The 23,327-nt window shown below is 33.7% G+C and overlaps 4 protein-coding genes across 5 annotated transcripts; 2 read left to right on the top strand and 2 right to left on the bottom strand.

Moving 5' to 3' along the window:
• Positions 1-795: 795 nt before the first annotated feature.
• Positions 796-2,258, bottom strand: LOC111900685 (uncharacterized). The gene is made up of 3 exons (XM_023896564.3): positions 1,346-2,258; positions 1,164-1,214; positions 796-1,060 (listed from the first exon to the last, which is right to left on the bottom strand). The coding sequence occupies exons 1-3, from the start codon at positions 2,157-2,159 to the stop codon at positions 1,011-1,013; spliced, it is 915 nt and encodes a 304-aa protein (XP_023752332.1). The 5' UTR covers positions 2,160-2,258; the 3' UTR covers positions 796-1,010.
• Positions 2,259-4,462: 2,204 nt separating this feature from the next.
• Positions 4,463-6,570, top strand: LOC111900686 (uncharacterized). 2 transcript variants are annotated; one of them, XM_023896565.3, is made up of 6 exons: positions 4,463-4,794; positions 5,236-5,350; positions 5,440-5,544; positions 5,640-5,895; positions 6,002-6,079; positions 6,179-6,570. In XM_023896565.3, exons 2-6 carry the CDS (start codon positions 5,312-5,314, stop codon positions 6,307-6,309), a joined length of 609 nt encoding a protein of 202 aa, XP_023752333.1. In that variant the 5' UTR covers positions 4,463-4,794; positions 5,236-5,311; the 3' UTR covers positions 6,310-6,570. The 2 variants fall into 2 exon arrangements, with proteins under 2 accessions (XP_023752333.1, XP_023752334.1); XM_023896566.2 differs by having other exon boundaries at positions 5,267-5,350.
• A 2,581-nt stretch (positions 6,571-9,151) lies between these two features.
• On the top strand, positions 9,152-13,635 carry LOC111900688 (uncharacterized). The gene is made up of 6 exons (XM_023896567.3): positions 9,152-9,297; positions 9,647-11,279; positions 11,432-12,379; positions 12,573-12,798; positions 12,873-13,015; positions 13,175-13,635. The coding sequence occupies exons 2-6, from the start codon at positions 9,807-9,809 to the stop codon at positions 13,460-13,462; spliced, it is 3,078 nt and encodes a 1,025-aa protein (XP_023752335.1). The 5' UTR covers positions 9,152-9,297; positions 9,647-9,806; the 3' UTR covers positions 13,463-13,635.
• Positions 13,636-14,359: 724 nt separating this feature from the next.
• LOC111900689 (uncharacterized) lies at positions 14,360-16,331 on the bottom strand. The gene is made up of 6 exons (XM_023896568.3): positions 15,865-16,331; positions 15,564-15,677; positions 15,293-15,373; positions 15,009-15,181; positions 14,827-14,923; positions 14,360-14,693 (listed from the first exon to the last, which is right to left on the bottom strand). Exons 1-6 carry the CDS (start codon positions 16,162-16,164, stop codon positions 14,583-14,585), a joined length of 876 nt encoding a protein of 291 aa, XP_023752336.1. The 5' UTR covers positions 16,165-16,331; the 3' UTR covers positions 14,360-14,582.
• Positions 16,332-23,327: the final 6,996 nt, after the last annotated feature.

The raw sequence follows: 23,327 nt of genomic DNA on the forward strand, positions 1-23,327 counted from the left end.
TTTTATTTTTTCTACAGTTTTACTTTTGCCCCTAGCTGCTTGCTAGCGGCTTCATACAAATTTCGCCGTTCAATTTTTTTTTTAAATTGTGTTACTAATTACATGATAAAGACAATCAAACTATTAAATTCCTCTTATTGCTTGTTGTATTTTAGCACATGATCTATCAAGTTTGTTTGGAAGAAACTTTGAATATATAGAAGTAAACAAGCACAAGAACACATATGGTTTGGTCCATGTAACAATATGACATTACGTACATGGACATGAAGAAGTTCTCTTATACACAAGTTTGCAATTTGAGATTAAACCTAGAAACACTAATAGTGACCATCTTATAAGGTCTACAAACCCTTATAGCCTTATCCTATTCTAACACTTATCTCGTATATTCTTGAATTTGGTTCATCTCCATGTGTGGGTCACGTTGAAACGATGCTAAAACTCCATTGTTTTCACAAGTTGAATATATTGGAATTTACCGGTTTGTTATTTTCAAACTCTCGATATATTGTAAGTAAGTTAAAAAATTATATTATGCAAATGTTGTTTAAGTTAAATTATCCAACTTAAATGACTAGATCATTGCTTCGTGATGTTTTTTTAAATGTGCAACTTAGATCTTGAAAAAGAAATTTGTTTTTTTAATGTGAACTAAACATTATCATTTCATTTGTCGACCCCATTTTGATATGTTGACACATCTAAATAATTTAATATCTTCTATATTCATAGTTATGTATAAAAAGATTCATCAAAATCCTATGTTTCCTCTAATAACGTTAAAAGTGAAAAGTCCAAAACAAATACAATGACATTCTCAAACAAAACTTCACTCAATATACTTAAATAAGAAATTCCCATTCAATTAGGCACAATTACTTTTTCTATATTTAGCCTACATATAGGCCTCCTTTAAATGAACATTGAAGAACACATTTGGCATCTTTTCAAGTTGAGTATGCATTTTCTTCCTCCTCAAACTATAGATTTGCGATGGAAAAGACATTTCACATTCGAAAAGATGTTAACCAGAAGGTAGATATGACAATCAGTAATCCTGTAAAATATAGAATTCGACAAAATCATCATGTGAAAATTGAGATAAATAAGTCTTATAACATTATTTTCATAGTATTAAAATGGAAAGGCATTATAATAACCTAATAACTTGTCTCTTGGCAACGAGGCTCCCCCGACCGATAATTTCATAACTGCACAAAACATATGAACTTTATAGTGAAATTTGGAAAAAATTTATATAACACACTAAGACTTCTATAGATGGACAAAAATATGTAATTTTACTAAAAAATTTTAATAAATCAAAGTAAAAGAGATTTACTTGTATCACAATTTGAGGTAGAATTCCAACTCCCACACATACATAATTCTCCAAAATGTTCCACATCATGTCCACAAGACCCACCAGTTGCCTCACACGCTTTACAAAATGAATCATTACTTACCTCCACATCATACTTGACTCGTATTCCATAAGTCCACTCAGAAGGACCGCTTACTCGTAGAGGTGCCAAGGTGTATGCACTGCTATACCCTTGGCACTCTAGTTTACTAAGATTCACACTTTTGATTGCATCAAAGGGTAATGCACAACAAATAGGTGGCCCTGACCCATAAGCCAAGCCCATACGGGCTAGCCCAAGATCCATCCAACCTTGACAACCATAATACTCCTCACAACCCATACCCGAGACATTTCTACATGGTACATGGTTCCCAGTTGGGAACCCTTGGAAGAGTGGTGATTGGGTCGAACAACCCAATAACATGAACACATTATCTGCGGTTGGATTTAGGTATGGGGCCCGCCAGTGCTCCACTACAAACCCATTTCCCCTACCTCCTAGCACGATGGAGTCACATGTGGACAAATGTGGGTCATGTAAAGTCATGGACTGATATGCATAGTCGATGTTTAGAACCCTATATGAGCCCGAGCTAATGTGAAACATAAGGACATCGTTGATGCAAAACAAAAGGTCTCTGAAACCTGAATGACCACATCCCGACCGGAGAGCAAACGGGTAATCTATAGTTATGTTGCCACAATAGGATCGACATACATGAGATGCACCTACACTATACACAAAGACATGTAATAAGATAAACAAAATGATGGACCTAAGTTTAGCCATGGTGAGAGAGGTAAGTAACAAGATACATATGACTCAAAGTGAGCGTATGGATCTAGGAATTGAAGTAACATGTGAGTGGGATGCTTTGCTTGTGATGGTTGAAAGTGTTTTGCTTTAATGCTGTCAAGGTCTTCGTAATGAAGAATATAATGTTGGTGCATTGTTTACTATTCTATGAACTTTTTGTGTTATTTTAATATTTTGGCCCAGCCCAACTTTTGTATTTTTTGCTTTAGTATGCTTTTAGAGCATAAATTGGTACGAATGGTTTGTTTTGATGAATAGAAAACTTGATTATGCAATTTGTAGATGGAATAATTAGTCTGGTAGTTTAGAGTTTGTGCAATTTGTAGATAGAATAATTAGTCTGGTATTTTAGAGTAGTACGTTAAATATATTTGTTAGAAACAAACCATTACTGTGATAAAATTGATGTTTATTGTAAATTTAGAATTGCATAAACTACATTGACTTCAATTTCTTTGTTAATTTTTGAAGGATACAAACATTTTTTTTTTTATAAATGTGTCCATTTAAGATATGTTTACGTTTTACTTGCAACATATCAAATAGATAAAACAAAGAATAACTAAAAATGAAACTGGTCAAAAGTTTAATGCATACACGCTCCTTTTTTATTATTATTATTATTATAAAAAAAATGGATTAATATTGAGTAGTGTAATTAGTTCTTTTACCAAAATTTAACACATTTTTGCTTTTAGAGAAAATTGAAAATTTGGACATGCGTTTGCTTGATTTCTTTGGTTACATCCATTGGCTTTAAAAATTGACATATAGTCACCTTGGCCTATTTTTATTGTGGTTTGATCCCATCAATTTTGAAAAGTCTTTTTTGACCCTTTATATATATATATATATATATATATATATATATATATATATATATATATATATATATATATATATATATATATATATATATATATATATATATATTCACCCGTGCAATGCAACGAGACACAAATTACTTTAGAAAAATAAGTCGGTCTGGTGCAATTAAGTTAGTATGATATAGATGGAACAAGCCATAAATTTATTTATTTTAATTAATATACTTATGTAATTCGCACAAGGTTTTAAATAACGTTAGACATGACTTTAACTGCAATATCAAGCCTCAAATTTTTTCGAGTCTTGACAAACCACATCGTTTGTAAGAAATTACTTAAGACGGCAATTTTGCATATATATATATATATATATATATATATATATATATATATATATATATATATATAACTTAAGGCGACATTTTGTTAACACGTAGCGTCAAGTACAAATCTTGGAGTCATGATATGTCATGGTGAAGCCATGACAGACTTTTTAGAATCTTGAATATACTAGATATAAAAAATCATGTGTTTATCTATTAGGGTATGTTATAATTACTTTCGTCATAAATAATATAAGACTTAATTCCATAAACATGATTGTAATTTTAATTTTATTTAGTTTAACGTTTGTTTTTTTTTTAACAAAAAATCACTTTAAACAAGTATAGGGGTTTCTTGATAACCATAATAATTTGAATTATATAAAAAAAACACTGTTGTTTAGATTTTTTTCGGTTTAACAACAAAAAGAATGTTCTCCTAAGTAAACCACCTAGACATTGATTTTTGAAACTACTATAATCGGGTACAAGATGGTTTCCGACTATATTGATAATTTTGAATCTCATTTAGAAAACTATTTGATTATTAATGAAAGTTTTGGTGTGTTCAGCCAATTTAAGGAAAATTACACCATGTTTTGACATATTACTAAGGTTGATGGAATTCTTTTCAATATTTCTATCAGTTATATCAATACATAATCAAATATTTAGGTCACATATATCATGAAAATTCCATAAAAATGGCTTGGGTACTTTATTTAAATATTGCGAGAGTCTTACAATATTTAGGTCTCTTTCTCTCTCGTTCTCTTTCTCCCTGTGATTTTTTTATTCGGTTGTAAAACGGTTATCAAATATTAAATCTTTGTTTAAAGGCCTATTACACAAAATGATCATAAATAATCATGGATAAACATCTTAAGTTTTTATTTCATCAAATATAGTCTCGATACATATAATTTATGTTTATATTTAAGTTAAAAAAAAATAATATAAGCTTGATTTTTTTTCAAAATACGAAAAAAAATAATAACTAGCATGTAAAAATCCAAATATGGGCCGGAATGTGTTAGTCTGTTTACTATTATTAGATCTGTGAAGATTTTGCTTGGCCCAATCTAGTCGGTCCAGTAATACCAAAACGACGTAGTCTACCTTCGTGTTCAACCGCTGGCAAAAAGATTCATTTCTTCGGAATCCTCCCTTTTCGCCGTCGATCGCCGGCGACTGGTAAAGCACACAAGCGGCGTTTCTTAGCATCAAATCCCAGGTAAACTTATCGAACTAAAAGTGAGGGACCTTAAAACAATCCCCCCAAACCTATCTCCTTTGTTGTATCCTCGTCTCGGCGTCTCCCCTGTGTCGCTCTCTACCACTCCATCAGAACACAAGAACACAGCAGAACTCGTTTTTTTCTCCCACCAGCTTTCCTCCTCCGATTTCCGATCAAGACTACCGCTGCCGGCGTCTTCGCCTACATCGATTTCCGATCCGGTAAGTTTCAACATCGATATGAGAGTTCTTTGTTCCAATTTTCGATTTTCTGTGTTCATCATATACCATCTACGCTTTTTTGTTTGATCGATTATTACCTGAAATACCCTTGAAGTGTCGATTCTACACTCCATCAGAACACAGCAGAACTCTTTTGTTTGAACGTTTTTTTGTTCATCAGATACCTGTTACAGAAATCGATTAGTGTTTGTGTTTTTCAACTCCATTTTTCTGTTTGATCGACGCTTACCTGTACTAGATTTGATTATTGTTTGTTGTTTATCAACTCCATTTTCTGTTAACATGTATAAATTTGGTGAAATATGTTTAACTTATGGTGAAATCGATTTCCTGTGTTCAAAGGTTTATTTGTCTATGAATTGGTTGATTGTGAAATCTGTTAACAAGTATTTATGTAGTTTACATCTTGATTCTATGTAGGATCGTGTTGTTTTTGACTTGCAATTTCCAGGGTAAAGTTTATTTCTAGAGAGACTGGAATCAATTATACTTGACAATGGAAGTCCATGAAGAACCACAAGAAAGTGTTCATCGTGTAAGAATCACTTCCCCAATTTGCTTTCTTCCAAGATTTCAATACATTGATTCGCCTTATGGTAAACCCCTTTTTCAATTTGAACACAGAAAACTCCAAAGTTGCCTGGAACTGTAAACTGGGGTACAGCAACCATTGTTGGAGTATTTGCTGGCATGTTATATGGAGGCAGCAAGGAAGCCTCTGCTTCTGTTGTAAGTACCCAAAAAAAGATGTTTCATTAAAATATGCTCATCATTCATTCAAGAAACTAATGAATATTTATAAATATGGTGTCGATGTTCTTAAGAGCAAGGATGCAGAAGTAACATTGAAACTTGGGAGCACATCTGACAAGAGAGAACAATATAGATTAATGAGAGATGCAATGGAGAAAAGGTTTATCAGAATTACACGTGGTTCAATAGTAGGTGGTGTTCGCCTTGGAATGTTCACAGCTGCATTTTATGGATTGCAAAATCTTCTTGCTGAAAAAAGAGGAGTTCATGATGTTTATAATGTAGTTGGAGCTGGTTCTGCTACTGCTGCTACATTTGGTCTAATCAGTAAGAAATTTCAAAAAAAAAAAAAAAAAAAATCATAAGTTTTTATATCCCATTTAAATCATATCTTAAGTCTTAACGCCCAATTTATTTATTTTATTTTTTTTAGTGCCTGGATCACTTGCATGGCGTGGAAGGAATGTCCTGTTAGGATCCGTATTGGGCGCAACATTTTGCTTCCCTTTAGGTGATTTATCTGAATATAGTTTATTAATATACTTTATACCTGTAATAAGTGAGAGAAGTGTTTTGAATTGTGAAATGATGTGGTGATTGATAATGATAGGATGGCTGCATTTGAAACTAGTGGAGAAAGCAAATGAAGGAGAGAGTGTGGTTCTTCTTCCTGAAGGCAACAAAGCAAAGGGGGGTGTAGGTGCTGCTATTGAAAGGCTTGGAGGAAGCACAAGCGAATAATAATTTTATAGCAGTGTCACATGAATTCTGAAATATTGGTTTACCAAATCCAGTGAGTATGTATTTTGCCAGATGTATCAAAATGTGATCAAAATACAGAAAGAGTGTGGATCATATACGGCTTTGTGGATCCAAATTTTGTAACAAGTCAGTTATGTTAGTTTAAGTGGTTAATAGGATAGTTAAAACGTAGTTTTATAATCTTATCTTTTGTTATATACTGTTTCTTTATAATAAAAAGGTGGTACTTGTTTTCTAGCATTTTTGGCAACCAACTATCCGAAACTTTGATTTTTTACTCTTTAATGTAGCATACTTCTGTTTTTCTATCCACGACTAAAAGAACATAACCAATGAACTTGTGCCTTTTTCGGTTTTTCCTAGAAACGGATGAGTTTTCACACAGATTTTTTTTACAATAATATATTAAGCTAGATTATTGAGAAAAATTAAGCTTGGGAGAACCATTTGAGAGCAGTTCTTTCATATAATAATATGCCCAATAATATGTTATTGTATTGTTTTCCACTGGTTTGCTGAATTAAGCTAAAAAAATTCTTGAAAACTAGTTTAATGTCTAATTTAATTGTGGTGAAGAATTTGGATGAGAAGCCATATGTTTGCTAGGTAAATGATATAATTTTATCATGTTACATGTTGGGGTTAGCTCCCTTGACTAATAAGGTTTCTAACAAGAAGGTCCTGGGTTTCATCCCAAGGATATACTAACCCGCCACTCTAAAAAAAAAAAAGGTTGTATTTTCCTAAATAAGAAAAATTTATGTATAAGTTTGAAATATGTGTGCAAGTTTGTAAACTTCATTAAATATACATGTTGTAACATGAAAGTCACTCAACTATACTTAAAGTTGTCTTTACATACATTGTTGGATATTTGTGAAATAGAGACGGAAAATACAAAAAATAAATAAATAAATAAATAATAAAAACAAAGAGCAATATAGAAAAACAAAAAAGCTAATTAGATTATTAAAGAATTATAATAACTCTAGAGTAAAAATAAAGAAAATTTAATGATTTATATAACTTCAATTGATTATACTAAAAATATTTTAAATTTTAAAGAATTATAAGCAAAATTTATGTATAAGTTTGAAATATGTGTGCAAATTTGTAAACTTCATTAAATATACATGTTATAACATGAAATTCACTCAATTATACTAAAAGTTATCTTACATAGATTGTTGGATATGAAAATGGTGAAATAGAGACGGAAAATACAATATAAATAAATAAATAATAAAAAAACAAAAAACAATATAGAAAAACAAAAAGTTTAATTAGATTATTAAAGAATTATAATAACTCTAGAATAAAAATAAAGAAAATTTAATGATTTATATAACTTCAAATGATTATACTAAAAATATTTTAAATTTTTAAAAATGATAATATTATAAAAAAAAATATATAATTATCTTTTAGGAGAAAAAGACAAATGTAAGCAAAAATACTAAGCTTTAAAAATTAAGGATTTCCCAATTAGGTAAAAGTTTTTGTAGGTCTTTCTTAAGAAAATAGTTATCAAATATGTGAAATTGCCAAAAACAATTTCGTTTTGAAGATCGTAATTTTGATTACTGTGAAAATGCAAATATAAAAACAATAACTTTGTAGGCTAAGATAGACTTGCACAAAAAAAACGGTTCACAAGTTCAACCACCCAAAAAACCGGTAAACTAGTTCACTATGAATTGATCTAATTCATGAACCAAACTGTCGGTTTGCACCCGTTCGAGATTGTAGTCCTTGTAAACGATTTAGAATCGGTTTAGTAACGTATCAACCAATTTGGAACTGCCGGTTTGCACCGTATAAAATGGTTTACATAGGGTTTTTTTATGACGGAGCCGGTTTAAAGTTAAACCGGTTCATTATGAATTGATCTAATTCAAGAACCAAACCGTCGGTTTGCACCTGTTCGAGATTAGAGTCCTTGTAACCGGTTTAGTAACATATGAACCGGTTTGCATTGTATAAACCGGTTTGGAACCGATTTAGATAGGTTTGATTTTTTTATGACGAAACCTGTTTGAAATCGAACCGGTATTGATTTAAATAAGCTAAACCGAACCGGTTCAGTTTGAAAAAAGAAATTTGTGCACCTCTAGGTCAAGAATTGTGAAATTGTCGTTCATGATTTTTTTTTGTCAAAAGACATTTTTTTTAAAGATTTTTGTGATAGTAATCTTTGAAGATTATGTTCACATCATATAATGTCTTATATTGTCAGAATAAAGTATTAAATTGATAAAAATAAAAATACATGGTATCAAATTAAATGAAAAAAATATAAGATCACTTAGACCAACTCCAACCAACCACTAAAACACAATTATAAAAGCGAATAAAATGGCGTTTTCATTTCAATCAATCTTTAAAAAACACTATTTTAATGTTTGAGATAACTTCACACACCAAATATGAAGGCCAAACTATATGACCTCTAAAAATCACAACTTTAATGATTGATTGGAATGCAAACACATTTTTAGTGTTAACAAATCACATATGGTTGGAATTGTTCTTAGGGTCCATTAACACAATTATCTAATTTTGCAGTCCATTAACCTATTTTTCATTGGACAACGGACACCTTCGAAAATGGCTAATATGGATAATTTTTTAATTTTTGGCTAAATTTTGAAATGTAATTTTTAATTTTTGGTTATAGTCGTCTTTTTCTGATTTCGATTAAAAAAAAGAAAGTAAAAATTAATGAATTATGTATCAATTTAACTAAAACAAGCCATCCAAATTTATAAATAATTAAATACTACTAATTAATTAAAATGTCAAAGCTGTTGATCTATCGGCCTGTTTATATTAATTTGTGGTGAAAACACGTGAGAAACCAGCCAACAACAATAGCATCGTTCGTATCTCAACTCGAAGAACACCATTGTTGGGGTTGAGTTCCTCTCATTCACTCTCACCCTGCCGTTACTTGATTAACCCGACAAGGTCCGCTTTCTATCTCTTTCTCGATTCAACTATACGATCTTTGTGTTTTGATGATTTTTCACCATAAATTTATAAGTATTAATAACCCTATTCCTCGTAATTAGCACCCTGCCTTACCCGTCAATTCAATTTTCCGATTGTAATTCACTTTCATGATTTGAAGTAACGAATTGTTTCACGATCACTCAGTTATAAAAATTTTAAGTCAAATCAAATCAAATCGTTATGGTCAGTAGATTAAGGGTCATTTGATCTGGATCCTCTGATTTTTTTCTAGTTTCAGCTTGTGATTTTAGTTTTTCTCGATCAATTTGATGATACTGATTTAGAACTTCTGTGGTGTACGAAGGTCAAGGCGGGAAAGTTGTAAAGTAGATGCAATCTCTTCTCTAGTGAGAAGAAAGGAGTCGTTAGTTGATTGCTTTTACCATCTGGCGATATTAACTGAAAGATGCGGTGCTGTTAGTTTATTATTCACATGTCTTTGATAAGTTTCTGCCTATAATAGGATGATGAATGGAGAGGGAGAAGGGGGTAGTGAAACTCTTCCTGAAGCCGTGTGCTTGAATGATGATAAACTTGATGGCAAGGGGTTAACCTGTAAAGTTTCAAACCAGCAACTTTTGGATAGAAATAACGATGTATCACCAGTTTCATCACGTTACTCATCATGTGGAGAATCAGAGTTTGATAGATACTGTAGTGCTAACTCTGCAATGGGTACACCTAGTTTGTGTGGCTCTGTTGGTACATTTCAGGACTTCACTGATTCTGATTTCGGATCTATCAGAAGTCCCAGAGTTGGGGATGTAGGTAGTCTGGAGAGTTTCAGTTTGGGTGGGAAGTTTGAAAGAAAATTTGAGAGTAAGAGTTCTTTAGCTTTGGGCAAATTAGGCAATTATGGTCAGAGAAGCGAGTCACATGATGTAATTACAGGTTCAAAGGAGAGAAACAATGGAAATTTGGAACAAAGGTTGATGACAATGGAAAATGAAATGCATTTATATGATGAAATGGATGATCTACCAGATGAAGGAGGTGTCCAAATGTGGAAAGACAACATTAGCTCCAAAAGAATGCCAAGTACTTCTACTGATAAATCTTTAAGTGCAGAAACAACAGAGGAACACATGGAAAATGTAGGGGTGGAAGAAGGTTCTGAGTCTTTTATGGGTGTTGATCAGGTCAACAATGTATTTGAAGGTGGAAGGCACTTGGATGAATGTTCTGAAGGGGAAATCTCGTCTCATTTAGAACACTCAGAATCTGAAGGTTCTATGTATGGATATGGTTCAGATAATGAGGAACAAGCTGGTGGGTTGCCTCCTAGAGGTTATGTCCATTATTCACCCGAGAAGAAAAGTAATAGTGATGATACATTGTTTATGACATCATCAATAGCATATGGTGCAGATGATTGGAATGATTTCACTCAAGAAACCATGGAAACCCCTCAAGATTTATTTGTCATAGATGAAATTCAAGGACACAACCAAAATGGAATTCAAAGTGAAGGACACACCTCAAAATCCACTTACACACAGAAACAAGAATATGTGAAAGACCTTCATGTGGACAATCAGATTGATGTTTCCTGTGACTCACCAACATATTCCATGACTCATTCTATGAGCCATATTGATCTCCTGAAGCATGAGGAAGATACATTAGCCATTGGTAAACAAGCAGAAGACATCAATCAGTTCAAGATGGAAGAGGTTACTCGAGTGGAGAAGGTCCCTTTGATGGATGTGTTGCATACGAAGCCTGAAGTTACAAAATCAAGTGAAACAACACACGATCTTACATTTGGTGATGTTTCCTTGAGTTTGACACAAGATGTTGAAGATCATGTAGCTGAAACACCCAAAGACCATAAGCCTTATTCACTGCCATCATTGCCAACTATTAATGTGGAGAAAAGACAAAATGTTACTCCAGCTCCTTTAGATGTTCCTGAAGATCTTGAAATGGCAAGTAAGGTTAGTTATGATCTTCATTCTATATTAACCAGTCTTCTTCTTCTTCTTTTTTTATTTGTGTGTGTGTGTTGTGATAGCATGCAAAAATAGACAAATACGTTGCTATTTATTGCATTTGGCCCTTTTTAACAACACAAAACCACAATTTGCAGGTAGAAAGCTATGAGCTGAATGAATTCTATGATGAAGTTGTCTACGAAATGGAAGAGATCCTACTCGATTCCGGCGAGTCTCCCGCAGCCAGATTCAACCGTGGTCGGAATCATCATTCCCATTCCAATGTTTCTCTCCCTTCAAGAGACGGTAGCTCAACCGCTTCAACTTCAACTCTCAACAACTCTCCCTCTTTTCTCCAAAATCCTTACAAAATCGATGGAATCCAAGTAATCGGCGCAAGCCAAAAAAAGGGTGACGTGTCACTCGGTGAAAGATTAGTCGGAGTGAAGGAATACACAGTCTACAAATTACGCGTATTTAGCGGGCCCCACCAATGGGAAGTCGAACGAAGATACCGTGATTTTTTCACTCTTTATCGCCGATTAAAAACATCATTTTCCAACAAAGGATGGGAACTCCCTTCTCCTTGGTCAACCGTTGACCGGGAATCAAGAAAATACTTTGGGAACGTCTCGCCAGGTGTCGTGTCAGAAAGAAGCGTTCTCATTCAAGAATGCTTACAGTCTATTTTGAACTCCAAGTTTTCATCAAGTCTTCCTACTTCCATAATATGGTTTCTATCCCCACCAAACAACAGTCCAATTTCACCTGTTTCTCATTCACAAAATTTGGGGCAATCGATATCACTTATTGTTGAAATCAGGCCTCATAAATCGATGAGACAGATGTTGGAAGCACAACACTATACATGTGCAGGATGCCATAAACACTTTGATGATGGAAAAACTAGATTATGGGAATTTGTACAGACACTTGGGTGGGGGAAGCCTCGTGTTTGTGAATATAGTGGACAGGTGTTTTGTTCGAATTGTCATTTAAATGAAACTGCTATTTTACCTGCGAGAGTTTTGCATTGGTGGGATTTTACAGAGTATCCGGTGTCCCAGCTGGCTAAATCATATCTTGATTCTACACATGACAAGGTAATTTGGCATTTTAACTTATGCTGTTTTTTGGCTAAATCATATCCTGTATGAGTAAAGTAATGCTTTTTTTTTGTGTCTTGATACATTAATTAAGCCATGTTTTTTGGCTTAACTTAACCCATTAAGTAAAAAAGGAAACATTAACAGACCCTGATTCTTGTTGATGTATGAATATCATTTATTTTTTCAGCCAATGCTTTGTGTGAGTGCTGTGAATCCGTTTTTGTTCTCGAAAGTTCCACCTCTACAACATGTTATAAATGTGAGAAAAAGAATCGGGCGAATGTTGCCATATGTTCGTTGCCCATTTCGTATGTCAATATACAAAGGAGTTGGATCCAGGAGATATATTCTTGAAAGCAGTGACTTTTTTGCTCTCAAAGATCTTGTTGATCTTTCCAAAGGGATATTTTCAGGTTGGTTATCTGCCTACTGTTTTTGCCATATATTTATTATTATTTTTTTTAAATGGTTGTAATTGTGTTTGCAGCATTACCAGTGATGGTGGAAACTATATCCAAGAAAATAGTGGATCATATTACGGATGAGTGTTTGATATGTTATGATGTGGGTGTCCCTTGTGGTGCTCGACAAGCATGTGATGATCCATCTTCTCTCATTTTCCCTTTTCAGGTAATTTTTTTATCAAAATCTTTTTCTATTAATTACATAAATGCCATTTGACCATCTTTTCAACATTTATCACAAAAAAAAAAGATTCGATGCATGTCAAATGCAGTACAATCTGTTATGTGATGCTTGACAAATGGGGTTTGCACTTTGCATTTACAGGAAGGTGAGGTTGAGAGGTGTAAATCTTGTGAATTGGTTTATCACAAGGCTTGCTTTAAGAAGATGGATACTTGTCCATGTGGTGTACATCTTGGAGCAAGGTCCATAAGGAGCACAAATGACGTTTCTGCCCCTCCAAACAACTTGGTGCAACAAGGTACGGAATCAAAGTCTTCAATTGGATTCTTGTCAGGGCTGTTATCCAAGGCCAGTTCTTCAAAATTTTGGGGACATAAAGAGAATGATACTGTAATACCTATGGGTTCTTTACCCAGCTCTTCCCGCTGATTGATTTCTTTGTGAAATTTTTGTTTACTTCTTTCTTTTTACCAAATATTTTGATTCACTGATTGAACTTTTATTATTTGGGAAACTCTTGTTATACTTATTATACCCCTTATTTTTTATTGTAAGGATTGGCTTGTATATGGTTGGAAATGAGTGAAAAGTCTTTTTTTGTCCCTTGTTAGATTCATATTTGGGTTTGGAAAAGTGTTAAAAGGTCTTTTTTTGTCCCTTGTTAGATTCATATTTGGGTGCATCGTACTTTATTTGTAGGATGAATTTTATAAGTAATTACATATTGCATATGATATGATTGACTTTGCAATTAAAATAGTAATCTAAATTATATTAAAAAAAGATTTCAAGACGTCACATCCTTAATTTTGAATAATATAACCAAAATCCAAAAATCGTGTTTTACACATTTGCCGGATGGATTTTGGCATTTTGCAAAAATAAATAAATAAATTTGTAACATGAGAGGTCGATACGATGAAAGAAATTTTTATAAATTTGTGAAATATTGATGTCATGTCACGAAATGTGTTTATTTTGTGATGCATGTTTAACATCATTTTGTTAACCTTTTATTTTATCATTTTTAGTGATTTTTTTTTTCATTTGCAAATAGAACATAACAAACACATCATTGTTAGGTAAACGCACAACTTAAATCATATTTGTTTACATATAATATAATTGCCATGAGTTTTTTTCCCCAAAATTTGCATAATGATTTGTTCAAATGCAATTTGTATGCAACATAACTTAAGTTTAAATCCACCTAGAGAGAATAGATACGTTTTTTCTGAAAAATATATCTTAAAAAAAGGTACAAAAATTCCTTCAAATGTGTCACGTACAAGTATCCACAAAAGCTCTCTATGCTAATGTTTCAAGTATCATCACAACAAACATCAATTTTAATGTTTTTGCCTGTGATTCGTGATTACAAGAATACACAATTTTCGAATTTCAAACTCCCAAAATCTGAAAATCTATACAAGTAGCTCTAGAGTTGAGTTCTTTAAACAAAAATCTTATATCCAACATTTGCCAGATATTTACTACCTTCTACAAGAATATAAGAAGAGTAGAATATGATATTAAGCTATTTACTACCTCAAATACTATCAGTAGCATCACCAAACGTTGAAAGAGCAAAAGGGGCAACAGCCACATTGAATGTCTTTGACCCTACTTTATCAATATGCTTCATTTCAAAGTCCCCTTCCTGCCATGTCATCAGATTCAGATATTGTACATAAATGCAAGCAATAGCAACGTAGGAATTCCATTTCTTCTCATTAAAACATTCCACTTATTGAAAAATCTATCCAGCAAATACAAAGCAAATATATACTCACCATTCTCCCACTAGGAGTAGTTAAAGGACATGCTGATGAATATTCAAAACTATTATTAGGAAGAATAACTGGCTGTTCACCAATAACTCCAATACCCCTATAATCAAAGTAAGAATAAATCAGAAATATAATAACTTGGTTAATGAATTATATATGAATATGACAGTGTATAAGGATCATACCAAACATCCTCAGATTTCTCATTAGCATTGGTAATTATCCAGTGCCTTTTGAGAAGTTGAACAGGACGATTTGAATTATTAGTAATTCTTATTCTGTAAGCAAAAAAGTATTGGCCTCTCAAAGGTTGGCTGCGCCCTTCAATGTACACACTCCTAACTTGAACCCTAATCCCCTGAAATAATCATCATTTTTTTTGTCACACTCCCATGATTCTAAAGCAATGATTCCAAAGAAAGTAAACAAGTAAAATAGAACCAAAGAAAAAGAGAGAGAGTTATTGTACCAAAGTTGTAGCATCACTTGAACATTTCAATAGATAGTGAGGAGCAATTTCTTTGATCTGATCACGATATCTTGCTGCATCCTAAAAGAGCATAATAGGAGAAATTGTAGTTAAAGCACTTTCAACAGCTTTCCTTTGTAAACTGTATTCGTATATACCCAAACTTATGTCCAAGTGGAAAAGCTTAAATTTATATGATACTTTGTTTTTGTGAGTAAAGCAACCGGTAAATCAGAAAATAATAATAATAATAATAATAATAAAATAGTACCTCGAATTTCTCGTTTGCAATGGCTTCTCTCATCAAACCTCGTAGACGTAGAACTGGTTCCTCCTCTTCGAATGATTTCAAAGAATCACGAAGCCTAGCAGCCTCTTCGAAATTCTACAGATGTATTACATTTATATCAACATTTTCAGTTATTATTAGTGTAAACAACCCCAATTTTCAAATTGATTAAGCAAAAATACATTTTCTATCACTCCTCAACCAAATCAAGTACGGAAAGCAGTAATCGGACTGAGAATTTCATAAACGCAAAATCAATTGTAGAAATGAACAAAAACCTAACCTCAGACTTGGCGGCAAGTTCCATTTGCTGTTTCATCAAAGCATAGGTTTGACTCCGTGCGAAAAACGAACTCTTATTCTGCTGACTCTGACTCTCTGCTCCACCAGCCTCAGCTCCGGCACCAGCACCACCATCTCTCTCCGAAGCATGCGCAATAATTCTACAACTCCTCCTCCCTTGATCTCCAAAACTCAACCTAACCGGAGATTCTCCGGCACCAAAACTAACCTGACCTGGCGTCGTATGCCTCGATTTGACATCATTAAAATCCACAAACAACTTTAAGCTCATCGAATGCATATTTTCTACTGAAATTAGTGCAATCCCTTCCTAGATTCGATTACTTTTCTGGAAAATAAAAAGATTTTTTGTGAGGACGAATAGGGATCCGCAAAGATCGGAGAAACGTGAGAGAAGGAGAATATATGGCGAGGACGGGTTGGAATATTTGATATTTGTTATTGATTGACGAATGGATAATGGATTTTCGGTCCAAATCACACACAAATTCTCGTATCCGTTTGCTCAATATTTATATTTATGTACTTTTATAAATATGTTTTTTAAATTATATTGGGAATTTGAATCGTTAAGGTAATTAAGTATTTTAATGTTCACATATGGGTAATATTGTTTTTTTTATACCCATTTACCCAACTAATTTGTTTCAGCTGTTCACAAATAATCAACATTACCGGCTATTATCTGTTTTAGCCGGTAACATTGATTTAGGTCGGTTGAAAACATTATGTGGAATCTTACGTGGCCATTACACCCTTTTCTCATTTAATTAGGGTTCGTCATCGTCAGCTAACACACCTCGATTACCTTCTTCGGTGAGAAATCAATCGATACATCAAATCGACGATTAGGGCTTGGAATTGAAGTCGACTGCTAGCATGGCATCCTCATCTACAGGTATGTATGTATCTGTAGATTTTCATTACAATGGATTCTTTTCACCAAACTCATTGGTGTACTTAGACCCCGTAAAAACAAATGTACGTGATGTGGATTTTGGGGGATTTACCTATAAAGAGTTTCTTTTGTGGCTTACGAAATTAACCAATGGAGCCTGTGATAATGTCTACTACTGTATGAGAAAGGAAAGCTTGTGTGAGGGTATTAGAAGAATCGACAGTGATGCTGATTATTGGGAGTTTGTGGAAATTGTTTATTATGGGTTTTGGCTATAAGAACATCCTATGTGCTCATACAAACCCTAATGCTTGGATCTAGGTTTCTCTATTGTACATGCAAGGCATCCAAGACTATAAACCCTAGATCTAGTATGTAATAATCAATATAACATATGAATTAGGGTTTAGATCATACCTTGATTGTTATGTAGCAATAACAATCTCAAATCCTCCTTGTATTGACTTTAGAAAGCTTAGAGTCACAAATGTCACTCCTCTAATGGTTCACAAACACCAAGAGCAAGAGGATGAATAGGAGAAGAGAAGAAACACCCAAAAGCGTGTAGAAACCCTAAGGATCCAGTTGCCCACGTTTTTGGTGCCCAAGGGGTCCTTAAATAGTGAGGCTATTAGGGTTATCTAACAAGGAAACCCTAATTTGGATGCTTAAGCCCCAAGCAACCCATGGACTCCTTCCTTAACAAGCCTTGGACGATTTCTAATGGGTTTCCCCATAGAATTCGTCCAACCTTATATTATAAGGTAATCCATGGCCCAATTGTAATTATCTTATAATTACAATTCCAGTCCCTTAAGTTTAATTAATCTCTTTTAGCCACAAACTTAATTCTTATTAATTCTTGACTAATATTAATTAAACAATATGATTTCTCCTTTAATATATTATTCTCATAATATATTAATAAATCATAATTAATCCTTTATCTCCATAATTCATCCTATCAAGTTGCTTTGGTAAAGGCAACCCAAAAGGACCATGCACCATCGGGTCAAGTACATACCAAAATAGTTATGGACTTAGACACTAATCCAACAGTCTCCCACTTGGATAAGTCTAATAACTATTCTGCATACGACTTCAGATCCTGATCTGCAATCATAGCTTTCTAAAGCCGCTGTCAACTCTGATCTTATCAGATACGCATGTCCTTTAGATAAGGGATCATATATTCCTCCATTCTAGATATCGTATAGACTGAGACATGGATCTAAATCATTCTCTCTGTCTATGTGTTGTTTCCCGAAATCAGATTTATGACGACTGACAACAAACTACAATTGAACACATCAATTTAGTCCCGGCTTGGCCAAGCACTTAGGTACCATCACTAAATCATCGAGGGGCCCACAGATATCGCTTTCACCCTACTTTGGATAAAAGGAACAGATAAACTTTGATTCAATGTTTGCTTGCACTCACTCACCGAATCACACACAACAATATGTTTTATAACACCAAGTTACTGGTGCGTTTACATATTATCAATGTGCAACTGACTCGCAAGATACAACTCACACATCTCGGTTTCAAGAATATAAGATGTTATCGTCTCACCAATCACTCGTGATAAAATCCATGAAGTGATCCAAGTGAGCGTGGGTTTAATCCAATGCTCAAATCATATTCATAAGCACTCATGAACGTTGCAGCAAACATTTGCTTATGTCTAATACACTTTAGACAATCCACACACCAATTCACGACAGTCTTCATTCATACCTACTTCCAACATATGAACGAATGTGGTCCGTTTGAATAATTTGATTGTTCTTAAACCAATTAAATTATTCAGAAAGTCAACACATGCAAAGTGAAACACAAGAATAATACTAATCCCATATGGCCTCAAACCTTTGAGTATAAATAAAACACATTTTACTTATCACCATATCGAATACTCATTATTTGTTGTTTTCGGTAATCAACTTCTTACTTGAATTGTTACAACACTTGTCCCATGCTCTCAGCATGCACACAATGTTTACTTACGGTTCTTACTTTGTGAAATAGATCAAATGAACACATTTCCAATCATACTCATTTCACAACTCCTAATCCTTTTCACAAGTGAAAGAATATCAGATTCTTGCCACTTATGGAATATGTTAGATTCTGACATTTTATGCAATGATCCTTTCGTAATATCACTGTACTAAAGTCACAATGACTATTGCCAACGAAATTACAAAGTCCTCTATTAGAGATTGTTACAAGACAACTCCACAAATGTGATGTCTCTCACTCAAAGTACATTCCTTTGAACATCCTTTTGCATAAAAGTTTCTAATCTAGACATTAATTCTCAATATCCAACTCCCAATATAGAAACATTTCCATATTTGTCATATGACAACTCATTCTTAATAGAATCTTATCTATTCATAATAATGTCGATATGGCCCATCATACTTCCAACTACTCACAAGCGACCAATCCTCGACGAACTTTGGATTGTCCTTTGATAATTGTTTAATTATCTTAGTCAAAACCGATTCTTGTCCTTTTCCCTCTAAATGCGCTAGACATTTGGAAAATTTTAGAATGGTCAAATATTATTGCATTTTCAATCGATCCTATACCCGAAGCGTATGGGACATGATGCATAATGTCTTACATAAAGATTTGATACTTTATCAATCTTCTGCCATAATAAATTTATGTGCTACGTTCTCACAATTCGAACTATGAAGAGGAATGTCGTAATCATAATCGAAATTTAAGAACGCACTATGTATCATTGACTAATTTATTAACATTCCACAACCTAAGCCTTTAGATTTGAAATGAAGCATAATATTCTCTCCCTTAATTATAGCAAAACAACTATTCAACCCTTACAACTTCGCAAGGTATGACTCTTGTTTTCTATAATTAATATTTCTAACTTGTAATACTTGCCTTAATAATAATACAAGCATAACTTTTATGCTCCCACTATCACGATGATTATTATAAACATAACACTTATGCTCCCACTAGTTTTGACATGTATTCAGAAACAACTTAATTTTCAGAAAACAATGCCTATTGAATTTCTTTAAGTTCATATTTCTAATACCCAATGCTTTGATAATCTTTTATCAAGGCTTCTTAAACTTATACACCTTTGCCTTAGATAGCTCATGTGTGTGTCTAAACAATTCAGACTAATTGCCAAATCTCACAATTCGAATCACGGAAAGGGATACCGTAACCATAATCGAATTCGAGAATCCAATTTTTACAATCACTATCTTCTTAAAATCTCTCTTAGTGAAAGCATTTCCTCACAGTCATTTCCATGAAGGAGGGGATCTTATGACACTTAGATTTTAACGGTGTATGTGTTCCTATCCATGCGAATTTGTCAAAACCTAAGTTTGCGACAAATCCAAATTCATATGGACCGAACCTTCTCAATCTTGATTTCTTGCCTTATGGCAACACGGCTGCCCACCATGTCTTCCAAGTAGTTAAGCAGCTCACCCTTTCTTATCAATGTACTTTTCATTGATCAAGGTCCTTGCCTTTAATGCATTCAAATGAGAACTCATAGAACTCACATGCATAATTAACTCAATTGGAATCGCACAGAAACAAGATAGTGTCAACACGATAGGTTGTAAACCTCAAGTCGTGTGCTAGTGATGTTCGATAAGGTTTATTTTGATTTGTTCTTGAAACCTTTCAAGACCATTAAGACTCCCACTGACTCCTTGACATATAAGATTCTCTTGTCAATAAACATTTCTTGACAAACAGATACTCAAGAGTTAGTGTAGCTTTTACCAAGACAAAACACTTCACAAATTGGTCCTCGTTGGTCTTTGTCTAATCCAAGACATCTCAACTTTCCACATTTGATGAATGTTATAAACCTTCTTAAGACTTGTCACTCAATGTCACAATCTTATTATTGGAATGAAGTATGATTGACTTTTTATTTTAACCATTCCTCTTCTTAGACATACAATTGTACTAAGACTCACTTAGAGGATCAATTGAGATATGGTTCTTAATCATTAAGACATATCATAAAGCATAAAAGTACTCTCCCTTCTTCTTAGAATAGAGAAACTTTTATCTTTCTGCCTACTTGATTCTTCTTATTCGTTCTGCTATTGATTTAAACTTTTTCAATCAATTCAGAATTACACTTAATCTTGTAAGTATAATCACATTTACTAAACTTTTAGTAAATCATGACGAATATCTTTGTTACTCTTGTGGTGGACTTAATCAACACACAACTTTGTGTACTCGATCTCTTAGTCCTTCACTTGACACTTTTCATTGAATTATCTAATTTCCAAATATGAAATTTCTCATTCATCGTGCAATCAAGTTGCATGATTCCAAGTTTTTGTCCACTTGAAACTTGGGCGATGAGAAACTCTCCCTATTTGGTAAATTCTTGACATTTCCACAAACATAATTAAGAATCACATCCACTCGTTGTAGAAATATACGAACATCAATTTTTCATAATGATTTCATTGCAAGGAAATAAATAAATAAATAAATGAGTCAAACCAAAAATTATTTTATTCATAAAAGCAGCGGAAAACATTTGTCCTTACAATGCAAAATCAACTGAAAACTATGTAGTCAAAAGAAAAATTCCTAACAACTCTATCATAACTTTCTAAGCTCTAATCTTCAAATCCATACGATCGAGATCCATTTCTTCGTGATTAGACTTATCTTGCTCTTTCATTAAGCTTCCTTTCTTTTCACTGATCCTGCAAAACATTCAAATGTAATCTTATCACATTATGTATTATGAATCAACGAATAGGAACTTAATGGAGATAGTGGATTTTACCTAAAGCACAGCCATACTCTTTGACTATCTCATCTTCTGGACTCTTCAGGTTCTTAGGGCAGACTTGTATCCAACGCCCTTTTCTCTTGGCAGAAAACGCAGGTCGGTTCTCCTAGAACGTCCTCGGAAGCATGGTTGGTTGACTTTCCCAACAAATACGCTCCATTGCTTTGCCAAATCATTTCTGATTCAGCAGCAATGAGCATGTAAGGTAGGTCAATGAGGTTTTTGTCATGATCCATCATATAATACTTTCTTTTTAACTCATTATATGATTCAGGAAGTGACTGTAGAACCCAGTTCACAACCAACTTATCAGGGAATGACACACCCAACATTACCAGCCTATCGATGTGTGATTTCATTCCTAGAACGTGGGCACACACGGGTTTACCATCTTCATGTTTCATTTCCAATAGGGCTTTAGTGACATTGAAGCTTTCAATTCTTCGATCTTGTGGGTTAGGGAGAATAACTGGAGGAGGTGGAGGAAGTGAAGCATGATATCTTGTTCCTCGATCGAATCGTGGAATATCATCTTTATGTGGAATGCTTGTTCCACGGGATTTGGGAAGACCATAGTTGTCGTACTTTGACATCTACAAAACGGGAGAAAAAATAAATTCAAGTTAGTTGATTGAATGAGTCCTTAGTAAATCACCCAAATGAGATACTAAGGCTAGGACCCAACTCAATATTCTACAACTCGGGAGAGGGATACCGTAACCCAAATTGCAGAACATTTGAAGGTAAGTGAATGACGATGCACTAATTTTCCACCATGAAAAACGAAAAACAGACTAATTTTTTAAATGTATTGAAAACTCCTAGATCCTTTAAGATTCATTGAACTTTTCAATGGCATGTTTAAATCTCGATATGCCCCTTTAGTTTGTGACTGGGATGCCGAGGATCACAAAGCGGGTGTGAATAACCATGCAAATCTACATGGTGCCCTCACATGCTACAGTCACCTATTCGATGTGCCGGTAAACCACACACGTTCCACCGAACTATGACAAACATTGAGTCACCCTTTGCTACCTTCGCTTAGAACCATTTAGTGTGCCGGTAAACCACACATGCTCCACTAACATCTTTGCAAGGGTACAAAGTGTAATTTCATGGAATTGCATCAATTCACTTTTGCCTAAAGTAACTAAGATTGAGAATTTTGTAAAACATTTAGTTACTTGTGTACTTCATTATACTTATAATGGAAGGTTCTGTCCTATCCTACCCGTTCGGTTAATGACCCTCCACTAGTCAAGAGTGCAGTGGGTAAGAGTGGATACCCATTCAATCGCCATTTTATAGACAATTTCCTTAAACACCCCTTATAGACCAGCTGCGTGAATGAGGCCTACTAACGGTAAGACTGACTTTTACTCATACATATATATATAATGTTAGACTTTTAATGTTATATATAGTATAGGGTGTATTTTACACTTTTAAAATACTAGGTGGCCAAATTCAATAATTATACTTTTAATTCAATTATATTGTAAACCAAAACTTTATGGATTTATTAAACCTCTTTTAATTATACACCTTAATTAGTTAATAAAACCATAAGGGTGTGATATGAACTTTTCAAAACAATACTAGGGTTTTAGAATTTAACATTCCTAAATTAAACCTTTAGTCAACTTTTAAATTCCAAAACTTGGGGGCAAGTTTTGAAACATTTCAAAACATTAGGGTTTAGAATTTA

The sequence above is a fragment of the Lactuca sativa genome, chromosome 5 (genome assembly GCF_002870075.4).
Source record: "Lactuca sativa cultivar Salinas chromosome 5, Lsat_Salinas_v11, whole genome shotgun sequence".
Classification (NCBI taxonomy): Eukaryota; Viridiplantae; Streptophyta; class Magnoliopsida; order Asterales; family Asteraceae; genus Lactuca; species Lactuca sativa.

Coding starts and splice junctions, on each gene's coding strand:
- LOC111900685 (XM_023896564.3), bottom strand. CDS start 2,159: ATGGCTAAACTTAGGTCCATCATTTTGTTTATCTTATTACATGTCTTT. Junction 1,215..1,345: donor TACCTCAAATTGTGATACAA/GTAAATCTCTTT, acceptor TGTTTTGTGCAG/TTATGAAATTATCGGTCGGG. Junction 1,061..1,163: donor GCCAAGAGACAAGTTATTAG/GTTATTATAATG, acceptor TATATTTTACAG/GATTACTGATTGTCATATCT.
- LOC111900686 (XM_023896565.3), top strand. CDS start 5,312: ATGGAAGTCCATGAAGAACCACAAGAAAGTGTTCATCGT. Junction 5,896..6,001: donor TGCTACATTTGGTCTAATCA/GTAAGAAATTTC, acceptor TATTTTTTTTAG/TGCCTGGATCACTTGCATGG. Junction 6,080..6,178: donor AACATTTTGCTTCCCTTTAG/GTGATTTATCTG, acceptor TGATAATGATAG/GATGGCTGCATTTGAAACTA.
- LOC111900688 (XM_023896567.3), top strand. CDS start 9,807: ATGATGAATGGAGAGGGAGAAGGGGGTAGTGAAACTCTTCCTGAAGCC. Junction 11,280..11,431: donor ATCTTGAAATGGCAAGTAAG/GTTAGTTATGAT, acceptor CACAATTTGCAG/GTAGAAAGCTATGAGCTGAA. Junction 12,380..12,572: donor TTGATTCTACACATGACAAG/GTAATTTGGCAT, acceptor TTATTTTTTCAG/CCAATGCTTTGTGTGAGTGC.
- LOC111900689 (XM_023896568.3), bottom strand. CDS start 16,164: ATGCATTCGATGAGCTTAAAGTTGTTTGTGGATTTTAATGATGTCAAA. Junction 15,678..15,864: donor AACTTGCCGCCAAGTCTGAG/GTTAGGTTTTTG, acceptor ATACATCTGTAG/AATTTCGAAGAGGCTGCTAG. Junction 14,924..15,008: donor GAGAAATCTGAGGATGTTTG/GTATGATCCTTA, acceptor CTTTGATTATAG/GGGTATTGGAGTTATTGGTG.